Source organism: Carlito syrichta, unplaced genomic scaffold (assembly GCF_000164805.1).
Source record: "Carlito syrichta isolate Samal-C Ts95f unplaced genomic scaffold, Tarsius_syrichta-2.0.1 Scaffold308158, whole genome shotgun sequence".
Taxonomy (NCBI): domain Eukaryota; kingdom Metazoa; phylum Chordata; class Mammalia; order Primates; family Tarsiidae; genus Carlito; species Carlito syrichta.
The window spans coordinates 116,358-129,687 of NW_007252254.1; the positions used below are offsets into that span (position 1 = coordinate 116,358).

Here is a 13,330-nt window from a genome sequence, read left to right on the forward strand (position 1 = left end):
CATTTTCTCTTTCTTTTTTGGTCTTTTTTTTTTTTTTTTTTACTTTCTTAATAGCAATTCATTTTCTTTAGCTTACTTTATTGTAAGAATACAGTATATAACCCATGTAACTTACAACATATTGTGAGTTGACTATGTTATCTGAAAGGCTACTGGTTTAATAGTAGTCTATTAGTAGCTAAGTTTTGGGGGACTCAACAGGAATATTACATTTTTTACTGTAAAGACAGATTGGTGTCCCTAATCCATGCATTGTGTAAGGTTCAACTGTGTAGCAATGGAAAATTGGAACAAAAACACCATTCAATTAGCATCAAAAATATGAAATATTTAGGGATAAATCTGACAAAAGATGTGAAGGACTTTACATTGAAAACTACAAAATACTGATGAGAGACCTAAATAAATAGATATGTTCATAAATTTTAAAACTCAAAACAATTCAGAAGCTGATTCTCCCCACTTGATCTGTAGACTAAATAAAATATTAACTGAAATCCTAGGAGGCTGTTTTGTATAAATTGACACATTCTAAAATTTACATAGAAATGTAAAAGACCTACAAGAGCAAAACAACTTGGGAAAAAAGAAAAAAAAATTAGATTCATCATTTCAAAACTATAGTAATCAAATATTTCACAATCAGAACAAATAGACAAAATAGAGAATCCAGAAATAGATTCAGATGTAGGAACACCAATTTTTTTTTTTACAAAGATGCAGGGTCAATTTGGTGAGAAAAGAATAGTCTTTCCAACAATTGGATATCCATAAGCAAGAAAGCAAGAAGACATTACCTCTGTGGTCTTTCTCCTCCAAAATTATAACCCCGGTCAAACCATGATGCAAAAATATGACAATCTCCAACTGAGAAACATTCTACAGAAACCTGACCGGTACTTCTCAAAACAGCCAAATTCATCAAAAACAAAAAGAGTTGGAGAAACTTTAACAGGATAGAGGAACCTAAGGAGACATGATGACTAAATGGAATGTGGTATTCTGGATGGGATTCTAGAAAAGAAAAAGGAAATTGGGCAAAAATTAATGAAATCTGAAGGAAACATACTTTACTTAATCATAATGTATCAACACTGACTAATGAGTTACGAAAAATGTATCACAGTAACATAAAATTTAACAACAGGGGAAACTGGACACAGGTTACATGGGAATTCTCCGTGCTATTTTTTGCAAACTTGCTATAAATCTAACTTTATTTTAACATTAAAAAGTTATTTTAAAAAACAGTCCACAGACTGGGAGAAAATCTTTGCAGAGCATATATCTCATTTAAAAATTTGTATCAAGAATATATAAAGAACTTTAAAGGTGAACGATTTAAACAATCTGAAGAGAAACCAGAATATATAAAGAACTTTTAAAATTCAATAATGAGAAAAAAATTATTTTTAATGGACAAAGATTTCAAAAGACAGTTACACAAGAAGATATACAGGTGTACAGATGGCACATAGAAAGTTGTTCAACAACATTAGTGACTACAGAAATCAAATTAAAATGATAATTTAATTTAAACATCCATTAAAAAGCCTACAATAAAGAAGTCTGATCGTACCAAGTGATATAGTTTAAATATTTGTCCCCAACAAATCTCATGTTGAAATCTGAACCCCAATGTTGGGGGTGGGGCCAAGTGGGAGGGTTTGGGTCATGGGGCAGATACCTCATGAGTGGCTTGTTGCCCCCCTCTCAGTAATGGGTGAGCTCTCACTCTATTTGTTCTCCAGGAACTGATTGATAAACAGAGCCTGGATCTTCCCTCCTCTCTCTCTTCCTTCTCTCTCTCCACGCGATTGGCACCTTCCTCCTTCCCCTTCCTCCAAGAGTGAAAGTAACCTGAGTACCACATCAGAAGCAGATGTCAAGGCCACACTCCTTGTACTGCCTACAGAACTGTGAAACAAATAAACCTCTTTTCTTTATTAATTACCCAGCCTCAGGTATTCCTTTATAGCAATGCAAACAGACTAAAACACCAAGTGCAGATAATCATGTAGAAGAGTTGACCTCTCATAGGCTGCTGATGGCTCTGCACAATCATTCAACCACTTAGAGATGTTTGACAGTTTCTTAAAAAGATAAACATACACTTACCACAAAACCCAGCTATTTCATTGCTAGGTATTTATCCATAAGAAAAGAAGCATACTTCCTGTATTTGCTTGTATTTTTAAATTTTCTGTATATTATGATATTTCCACATCTTAAACCCACTTATCTGGCAGGAGGGATTGAATGCTCCTCTCCTGGCAACCAATTGTTAGAGATAGCAGAAGTCTCACTCTTATAGCTTAGAGCCCGTTGAGATTATTGAAACCAGCCAATCCGAAATTATTTCCCCTGTCCTGCCTTGCCTTTCCTACAGAAACTCCAGTGGGGCCATGGGCTAAACTCTTCCCTCACTCCCATCCCTTTTGTCTCCTGTATTTCACATCAAACAGAGTACAAGGTGGTACTCTGTAACAGCAGTACATCCAACACATCTCACTTAGGGTTCAGTCAGAAAAGTAGAGCCACTATGGCTACCCATAATGAAGGATTCATCAGAGAGATTGTGGGAGCTAGTTGGACAATCTCTCCAAACAGTCTTGGTGTCTGCAACTCAAGGACTGCAAGGTGGGTCTTAAAGCAGGACAGGTGGATGGAAAGTGGAGGACGGCAAGGACAAGGTGGGATGCACACAGGGCCTGGAACCCTGATGGTTCTCACTGCCTCCAAATTTAAGGCAATGAGTGCTCGTTGACCCCTCTAGGGCAGGAGTCATGCTGAGGAAGTGACAGGAAAGATGTAGGTGGAGGAGATAAAAAAGAAAAATGGAATAGAGAGGGCAAAGTAACAGGGGAGCTGGAAAGAAGAGAGATTCAAAACTGTGTGAAATAAAGCCAAGGAGGGTAGGGAAGGAAAGACCATGGGTAATCTTGATAGCTGGTCGGGGATTGCAAACCACAGGAATATCTTGAGTAGGCCAAAGAGGTGGTATGTCGTGTTTGATATCATGTCCTCAGGATAGACTGAAGGAGAGAGAAGCTGGCAAAAAGAACCAGCAGTAATCCACACTTGACCTCTGACTCCGTGAATGTCAGAGAACCACAGAAAGGGTAAGTGTCAAGATAAATGGATGCTGCCCCTGGGCTCACCCCTTTAGGAAGGGAAAAAATAGGATGCTTTGTGGAGAGAGCCTCCACATCAAGCATATGTGTGTTTGTTAGTACATCTTTTTTTTTCTTGTGTGTATTTGCATATTATAATGGGGGGATCCCAAGAAGGTCTGAAGGTGAAAGTGAGAAAATTCATCACGAAGAAATGGTAAAGAATTCTAGAGAGTGGGCACATTAGGGAGCTCAGCCTTCCAAAAAGAATTGTTTAGGGAAAGGGCTGAACTCAGACCCAATTCCACTTAGCATTGCTCTGGCAGGGGTGTAGCCCCCATGATCCTTAGAAAACAGGAGACTTGGCTGATAGATCCACTGAGGCCAGAGAAGGGTCCCTACTTCCAGGAGACTGGGAGAGTGATAAACGATCTGCACTTCCCGAACAAAAGAAGTCTGTGAAACTCTTGCTGTGGGGCTCCTCAATGGTCCGTTTCTCTTCTTTCTAGCAGTATTTCTAGGACACAATGACTTTAGTTCCTAGCCTGGCTTCTACTTGGAAGTGACTTGTCACCCCTTAGACATCATGTGCAGAACGCAGAAAAGAGTGATGAGCCTCCTGAAGTTTCACTGCCCAAGCTCCTGATAATGTGGCCAGCTTTTGGTGATCCAGTGACAGTGGTCAGTTGTCCCTGTTTGCTGGAGAATGAAGGGTCTTCAGGTTTGGGACTTCCAGTGCTACAACTAGGAATGGTCCAGGCAAACCTGTATGGGTTGTCACCTTAGTAGAGATAGATAAATGTTGCTACGTTCCCAAAACAAAAGCTTACAAGGAAAACAAGAACCTGATGATGAACTTTGCCCTGGTGTTCACTAATTATTCAGTATTTATCACTGCGTATTTAGTTTATTTAAGAAAGGACTCTGATCCACTTTTTATTTCTACTGAACACTACTCATGTAGTCTGGTTTGGGTCTAAAACAGCGCTGCTCAAGGTATGGTCACCACTCACAGTGTCACTTGCCCATGAAACCTTATAGCAATTGATGTAGCTGTGTCATCCAAGCAATCATTAGTAGTTTTGCCTTTTTATGTCTTTGTTTTATTTCATTTTTTAGCATTTCATTTTTGTTATATTTTACAAAATATGGGTCTGAAATGTACTATAAAAGAATGTTTAATGCTGTTTCCTAAACATAGATAGCTTGAAAAGCTCTGCTGTAAACTACTTAATTTCATGAAGCTCCCAGGATTGGGGGAGTTGTGTCTTCTTACATTTGTACAGGATGTGCTAAAGAACAAAATTCTAAGGGGTTTGGATCACAATCCTGAAAGACACAGTCCTGAATGTTGAATCCTGAAAGATCAAAATCCCTAAGGACTAAATCCTTGAAATCTAACATATCTAAACAGCAAAAATACTCAAAATTACAATTATAAAATAGGTTTGTTTTTTCCTTTCCTTCAACTTTTTAAAAGTTTTTTTCACTATTTTTAATTATCAATATTATGTTTTACAATTTGCTATGAAATGTATTTCATCTTCACATTATTTCCAATACTGAAGGTATGGACCGTGTAGAGAATTTGGGAATTTTAATTTGTTTTATGCATTTTTTTTGCAAATTCTACTCCACAAAAGTGCATTATCACAATATTGACTTTGTGTGTAAGCATTTTGCATGTACTAAAAAATGTTGAAGCTTCTTCAATAAATGAAAAAAAAAATGTCCTTTTGTACATATGCATTTAAAAAAATTTTTATTTTGAAGATGTGGGGTAAAATTCAGGGTTAGGTATACAAATGCTAATTGTGCAGGTACCCTTGTTGATGAAGTGTACCCCCCTCCTCCCCTGGCAGTTTCCCACTACTGCCAATCCCACACCCCCATCCCCCGCCAGTTTCCAACTGCTGCCAATCCCTTTCTTATAGTATTATGATAATTGTTCAAGGTCCACTTATGAGTGAGAACATGTGATACTTAGTTCTTTGTTTCTGTGATAGATCACTCAGTATTATAGACTCACATCTGCATTTGTGAAAGATAAAATTTCCCAAAATCTCAGCTCTTTGGGCCACTGTATGTATAGTGGTAACCCACAGAGGTGTATGCTTGATCTCATCAAAAGGCAGGTTGTTCTTCAGGGTACTTCAGATGACTGACATTATAAATTACAGCTGGGTGCAAACAATTACCAACTACAGTGATACATTTCCCTTTTGGCCTATTTATTTATGAATATGGTCTACCTTCTCATAACTGTTATACCTGTATATTTGAGTGTTTATGCTTCCAATGATATGTATGTCCGTATTGCCAATTTACTATGTAAAAGTGGCTTCTATTTTTATATGTTTCTCAAATAAATCCCCTTTTAACAAGACAAATAAAAATCTTTTAAAGAATTTTAAAATTATTTTTTTCCAGATTGTTTTAGGGAATTTTGATCTTTCAGGTTCTTAACACTCAGTATTATGTCTTTTGGGATTCTGATCACCTCCTGTGAGCCTCCAGGTCAGGGCATGTGTGTGTTTCTTTGAACATCTTAATGTGGGAGTTTATGCAAGTTGCCTTTGCATGTTTTTGATAGTGTCCCTTAATGCACAAAAGTTTTTCACTTGATGTCAAATAAATCAATTTTTCCTTTGTTCTTATACTTTTGGTGTCACAATCTAAGAAACCATTTCCAAATCCAAGGTCATAAATATTTTCTCAAATGTTTTCTTCTAAAGGTTTTACAGTTTTAGATATTCTGTGTAGGTCTTTGATCCATTTCAAGTTAATTTTTGTATCTAATATGAAGGAAGGGTTCAAGTTCATTCTTTTGTATGTGGATATGCTGTTGTCCCAGTGACCTGCGGTGAAAAGACTATTCCTGCCTATTTGAATGGTCTTGGCACCCTGGTCAAAAAATCAATTGGCCAAAGATGTATGGGTTTGTTTCTGGATTCCCAACTCTATACCATTGATCAAACTGTGAAAGGAATTTTTGAGACACTCAGAGGAAATTTAAATATGATCTGAAAATGAGGCAATATTAATGAACTATTGATTATATTAGGTTATAATGATATTGTGGCTATTTAACAAATTTTTCTTATTTTTCACATTTAGTGAAGCATTTAAGGATGGAATGGGCATGTCTAAAATTTCCTTTAAGAAATGACAGCCAAAAATTTTCTTTAAAATGAAAGAAAAACGGATAAATAAATCAGTACAGTAAAATATTAAAAATTATTTAACCTAAGGATGGGTATATGCTCATTACCCTATAGCCTCTCTTTCATGTATACTTGAAAACTTTGATATTAAAAAGTTGAAATAAATAATCTTGGTTAGACAGCTAATTTTGAATTTGGATCTTGGAATAAAGCAATTCTTAGAGAAATGGAGGAAGCACAGATCTTTTCTTCCTGTGTAACCATATCTCACCCCCAGTTCCAGAGCTACAATTGCCCTGGATGGTATAGACTGAGCCTAAATCATGTTCAGCTGGACCCCGTCATCAGTTCAACTAGAACTCACCAAATATTAAAAACGACTGGGAGTGACTACTTTTTCCCCCACTAAAACTACTTTAATGTCCCTGTATGATGATCTCTCATCCTTATTCAAGTATTCAATTACATCACTGGGTATAATTCCCTTGAAGAGACTCAATGAGTTTTTGCTACAAGAGACATCCAGAAAAATCCCCTATGCAGAATTTGAGACACTGCACACAAACACATGCACACACACACTCTCTCCCTCTATCATTAACCAATACTTCCTTCTCATCAGACAGATGAAATTCAGACTGACTCCTGTTGTCCACCAAGATATAACAAACTGTATGCTTTTTCAAGACATAGCCTGCCTATCTGAAAGAAGGAAGGAGAAATAGACAGTGTCCACGGGTCGTTCCATGGCAATTTCCTTTTGTAGTTGAGCTCCATCCAATTTCCTTTTGTAGTTGAGTTCTTAGTCTAGGAGGCCCTCTGAAATCTGAATTCTTCTTTGAGAATTCTACTTCATACTTTATAATAAAAAATATATACATTCATACATAACCTTCCACATGTATAGAAACCTTCATACATAAATATCCTTTAACAGATAAACATATATTTCATATCTCATTAAAGATATATGTAACCAAAAATATATAAAACTATATATGGTTCAGTATGTTTCATATTTTATAGATATCTCCAGATGATAGGTGATACAAAGTAATAAAGTTTTCTATATCTCTAAACTATGACCCTATGAGCCACACTGAATTCAGGAAGTGGCAGGGCTCCACCCTTGGCCAAAGTGCAAGATGCAGACAGCACCTGGGTGGCACTTGATGGTATACCCGATGGATGGTAAAGGGGAGAGAAGCCTTTGACAATCTCAGCCTCTTAAAACCTCTGACTTGCAACTCCTTGCCTGGTCTTGCCAACAGCAGGAAGTCATGCCTCATTTTGAAAGGTCTAAAACTGTAGTCTCCTTGGTTTTAGAAAAAGCATTATTTCACCTTACCATAATTATTCAAAAAGTCACTCTTTCATCAAACATCTGCCAATATGTGAGAAAATATAACTATTACAAAGTTTACTCTATCTTATAAGAAAGCAGACAAATAGATAAAAATGCGTAGCCCATCCTTAATAAAATAATATACAAGGGTTGTTCAAACAGTTCATGAAAAATGTATATTATGTAATGGATTTCATTTTTTTTGCACCAAAATTAACTCATAATAATGCCTTATAACATGTCTGAACAGGATCTCGCTTGAGGCACTAAGTTAAAGCATAAGTTTGAAAAGAAGGTCAAGGCTGCCGTGGCCGGAAGCGGCCATTGCACTCCAGTCTGGGCGACAGAGTGAGACTCCAACTCAAAAAAAAAAAGAAAAGAAAAGAGCCCCTATCAGATCAATAAGAATTTTGCTAAAATACAGCAGTGAGTAAAGCAAAGCCCCAGTTCATGGAACTAACCTTGCAGAGGTCATTCCTGGTCAGGAAACGGAAGTTTGAAGAATATCTGCTAGTAAGAAGAGAGGTGATGAAGCATAGCAGGCAAAGGAGAAGCAGTAAAAAGGTAGAAAGAGAAGCAGCAGATAGACTGTCATGAAGCCTGGGAGGCGAGTCTTGCAGAGGAGGCTGCTAAGGGGACCACGAGTTAGAGTCAAGCCTAATGAAAGCTGAAAACAGCCTATTCCCATTGTCATTTCTTAGAGCTGACGCTTTTGCCTCCTAAGTGGTCCTCTGCCTCCAGTTCTTTCTCTACCAACACTTCTTGAACTTTCCAGGTACACAAATCTCTCCCAGACGTTCCAAACACAAATTCCCTTGTCTGACATTTATTTTAACTCCTTCCTTTCCATCTTCATCTACCACGGTCCTTGTTCTCAATCTTTCAAACCTTTAACTGGAGTCAAAATTATTTTCTCCCTGACTCCCTCTTGCATTCTTGCACGGAGGCTGGATTGGATAGGGATGATACCAGAAGTAGAACCTAAATGACTACTGAAATAGCCACAGAAGATGCACAAGTGGGAAAGAGGATAATTTTGAGATTTTTTTTTTTTTTTTTTTGAGTTGGAGTCTCACTCTGTCACTCAGACTGGAGTGCAGTGGCCGCTCCCGGCCACTGCAGCCTCGACCTGCTGGGCTCCAGCGATTCTTCCGCCTCGGCCTTCCAAGTAGCTGGAACTACAGGCGCACACTACCACGCCCGGCTAATTTTTGATTTATTGTAGCGATGAGGTCTCGTCAAGTTGCCCAGGCGGGTCTCGAACCCACGGGCTCAGGCAATCCACTCACCTCCGCCTCCCAAAGTGCTGGGATTACAGTCTGAGCCCCCTAGCCCCGCCTGAGATATTTTTAGTGTATGTTTACATATCCTACTTACTGTTGGCGGAGACGAGATAAACACTGAGGAGGAATTCAGGGAATGTGGAACATTTTTTTCACAGGGTTTATATTGAAGATACACTTGGGAGCTTGGCCAATTTGAAGCCTTGTACAACTGTTTCCCACGTTTAGGTAATTTGGTCAGGCTAAAAGACAAGTGATCTTTGTATACCTTATTGCAGCTAGTATGGATGGTGAATAACAATCAGTTGGATCCGCGAACCCAGGAACAGATCTGGAAGAGAGCGCAGCCCTGCCACCACCTTTCCACTTCCTCCCACTCCCACTCCCACGCCCACGCCCACTCCCACTCCCACTCCCACGCCAACGCACTTGGGGCAGAGGAACTATTATACATTGCCCATAAGGCCCCGCGCGATGGGCCGGCGTTCCCGCGGGGCATCCTGGGAGACGTAGTCCGCGTTCCATAAATTGCTTTCCGGAGACCCGCCCTCCCTAACATGGCGGCGCCCGATTGGGGCGGGTTCGTTTGCTCCGAGCTTTGGCCAGGGCGGGGGTCTGGGCTTTAGGCAGTAAGTGGGGCTGGTGGCCGGGGCTTTCGGGAGGGACGTGGGAAGCGTAGGGACGGCGTTGGTGGCACCGCCTCCTGAGGGCGAGGTGAGAGGCGGCCCGGGCCGGCCCGGGCCTGCCCGGGGATGTGGCGCTTTCCTGACGTGGGGTCAGTGGTCTCCGACCGCGGGGATCTCTGCCTCGTCGCGACCCTGGGCCCTATGGTGTCTTGGAAGGCTGGAGGGCCCCGGCTTTGGCCGAGGGAGTGAGGAATAAGGGAAGCTAGACGAGGAGGTCGAGGCCAGACTCTCGAGTTTTATTTTCTGTGCTTTTCTTCTGAGGAACGAGTTGAAAAGGGAAAAAATTGCATCTCGGCGCTTCCTGTCACTTAAAAACTGCTAGGCGCTTTACCTTTCTCATCTCCAAGTGACCCTCCACCACACTCGGTGTGAAACCCTGAGCGGGTTACCTAAGTCCCTGGGGCTAATGTTTGGATTCGTGAATACATTTTGGAGGGCATTTACGTTCGATAATTTTAATGGCAGAGTCTTTTCTCCTTCCCCCAGTGAACCTTCTCCCAGCCCTCCTGCTTTGGGACTACGTACAAAACTACTGTAAAGAAAATTAATTTGATTGATTTAATTAAGTGTCAGAATCGGGTATAAGATACTGAGGAGTGTGAGAAGCACAGATTTTAGTGAGTGATTGATGGTCCCAAGGTTCCTGTCAACTCTTGGAATCTAGGATTGGCTTGTCAGTCCAGCTGTGCATTATGTATAATGATAGACTTTCTTTCTTTTCACTTATGTGAATATGCCCTTTTAAAAACAGCTATCATTTATTGTGGGCCTAACCCTTTATACTAAGTGCCTTTCTTTTACTATGCTATTTGGCTGTTTAAAAGACCGTAGGGGACGGGTCTTTTTACACTAGAGAAAACAGGTTAAGTACCTAAGATCACACAGGTAATTAGGATCCTGGCAAGGATGAAAACAGTGTCACCAAAACCCAAACTACTGTACATACTTTATAAGAAATGATTTAACAAAATAGATACATCCAAGTGTAGGAAGATTTGGAAAATTATTTAAAATTTATTTTAATTTTATTTAAAGTTTATTAAAATCTTATTTAAGAAATGAAAGCATTTAATATAACGTGTCTTTTTTTTAAGGGTAGTATTAGTTTCACAATGTTTGGGGACCTATTTGAAGAGGATTATTCCAGTGTGTCAAATAATCATTGTGGAAAAGGGAAGAAATTAAAGTCTAAAGCTTTGGAGCCACCTGCTCCTAGAGAATTCACCAATTTAAGTGGAATCAGAAATCAGGGTGGAACCTGTTACCTCAATTCCCTTCTTCAGACTCTTCATTTCACACCTGAATTCAGAGGTATGCTATGTTACATGCATTTGATTAGTAATATGTACCATCGTCTTTACATGTAATTCATTATGCAAAATAAAAAAATCCAAGTGTCTTAAAGATGTTTTCCACAATATGTGTTTATTGCTGCAAATGTAAGTTACAAATTGGTAATTCTCTCTGCAGAGAAATGTGAAACTTAAATTGTCATAAGTATATTCTGTGTGATTATAGTAATGTTTAGTAACAAAATTTTTAAAAAGCAACATATTTTCTAATTTCTGTAATTTAAAATACAACATAAAGACAATTCTGTCATAAGTATCAGTCTTCATTATTGTTACACTGTTTATATTTTTTAGTTTTAAGATTTCTCCAAAATAATACTTAAGCCAGAGTTATCCAAACAATTATATCTACCTTTTGAAGTGGGGAGAGATGTCACATTATTTATTCAGGTCTACAGTTGTTCATCTGCATTTCTGAAATCCACAAGGCTCTTTCCTTGATCTGATCTGACCAGAACTTGCTTGGCTTCAGAACCTGACTTGGTATGAGGCTATTTATAGTTTTCAGTTATCTCATGTGGTGCATAGTCATACATTCATTACAGGAATATTAATCTGCTTGATTAATGGATACTGTCCTAGACTCTGCTTGGAATGTAACAATGCTATATATATAACACTTTTTAAAATATCTTTCTAAATTCTGGAAATTCTAAATTCCAAAGACCCAAGGATTTTAGGTAAGGGATTGTATTCAAGGAAAAGAAACCAACTCAAAGCAGCTAAATTTAAAAGGGAGGTTATTGAAAAAATATAGGGGAATCTTCCAGAAACCAACTACAAGAAGCCAGCCTGACCCCACTGGACCCTTGAATTCTTGATTCTATTTCTCTCCAAATGTCTGTTCCATTCTCATCTCACCAACCAGCTTCCTCTACAAGGGTGTTAGTGCCTACGTTCTCCTGATCTCAGCATGAACATTATTTTGCTTTCATATGGCCCCCTGATTGGGGTTCCCAGCGCTACATGGCTGTGTAACTCAACTCATCATAGTGTCTCCACATATTGAGAACCAACAGCCTGACTCGTCCTCTGTGGTTTGCCACAATCCCATTCCTACCACCACCAAATTTATTAGATCTTTGTGATGTGTTCTGTTACTTCTAAGCTTTCTGCAACCAGAGACATAGTAAATATTTACCATTGTTCCCCTCCCAGGGCCATTCTAATGGATTGAACTGCATGTGGGATTTTAGAGTGGTGCCTTACCTGTAATCCCAGCACTTTGGGAGGCCAAGGCAGCTGGATTGCCTGGGCCAGCGGGTTCAGGACCAGCCCGGGCAACTTGACAAGACCTCATCTCTACAATAAATAAAAAGTTAGCTGGGTGTGGTAGCATGCTCCTGTAGTTCCAGCTATTTGGAAGACAAGTGGAAGGATTGCCGGAGGCCAGCAGTTTGACACTGGGGTGGCCGTGAGCATGCTACTGTATTCTAGCCTGGGTGACGGAGTGAGACTCCAACTCAAAAAAAAAGAAAAGAAAAAGAAAGCATATATTAAAAAAAAAAGGAGTCATGCCTCTTAGCTTGACAATATCCCCTCCATAAAAAAAATCTTCTTGATGCAGTCAGTAATTCTAACATTAAAAATTTTCAGCATTAATAAGATTCCTAAGACAGATAAAACTTCAGTTTTTAATATAGCTGAAGCTAAAGGACAACTTGAATTAGAAAAGTAGCCTCAAATAGACTGAGAAAGAAGGTAAAGGAGTTGGGCAGGTCAAGGGTTGGACTGAGAACCCCAAGCCAGCTTCCTCTCCAGCAAAGGCCATCACTGGCCAAGCACATGGTTTGATTCTTGGTGTAGAATGTGTACTCCTTATACAGCTTAGCATGAATCCTGATGCTGATTGACAGGTAAGTCTAATTTGGAAAAGGTAAGGACTGGAAGAGAACCGGAGGTGAAGAATTTTGGAATACTGTCTTAAGGAGTAGGGCTACATTGGTTTCTATTGTGCTACCATTACAATGTAGCTGGGATCAGTGGGATATGATTGTGCTTAACTTGTAGGTTTGTTGTTTACTTTTGCCCGGTGTCAGCACTTAGGAAGAATATAAACATTCTTAACTATAATTACTAGGGCTGTGGTGGTTTTCTTTTCTTTTTTTCCCCCTTGAATTGGAGTCTTACTCTGTTGCCCAGGCTGGTGTGCAATTGCATGCTCACAGCCACCACAGCCTCTGCTGGGCTCAGGTGATCCTTCTGCCTCAGCCTTCCAAGTAACTGGAACTACAGGCATGCGCCACCACATCTAGTTAGTTGTTTTTTAAAAATTTTTTATAGAGATGAGGTCTCGCCAAGTTGCCCAGGCTGGTCTCAAACCCATGGGCTTAGGCAATCCTCTCACTTCGGCCTCCCAAAGTGCTGGGATTATAGGCATGAGTCAC

The 13,330-nt window shown here is 39.5% G+C and overlaps 1 protein-coding gene across 1 annotated transcript in view; it reads left to right on the top strand.

Annotated features, from left to right (window-relative positions):
- Positions 1 to 9,470: 9,470 nt before the first annotated feature.
- USP40 (ubiquitin specific peptidase 40) overlaps positions 9,471 to 13,330 on the top strand; it is an 80,925-nt gene continuing 77,065 nt past the window's right edge. Inside the window, exons 1-2 of the mRNA XM_008065104.2 lie at positions 9,471 to 9,534; positions 10,691 to 10,902. Of these exons, the coding sequence (XP_008063295.1) occupies positions 10,704 to 10,902 (199 nt within the window). The 5' untranslated portion in view covers positions 9,471 to 9,534; positions 10,691 to 10,703. The remainder of the gene's footprint in view (positions 9,535 to 10,690; positions 10,903 to 13,330) is intronic.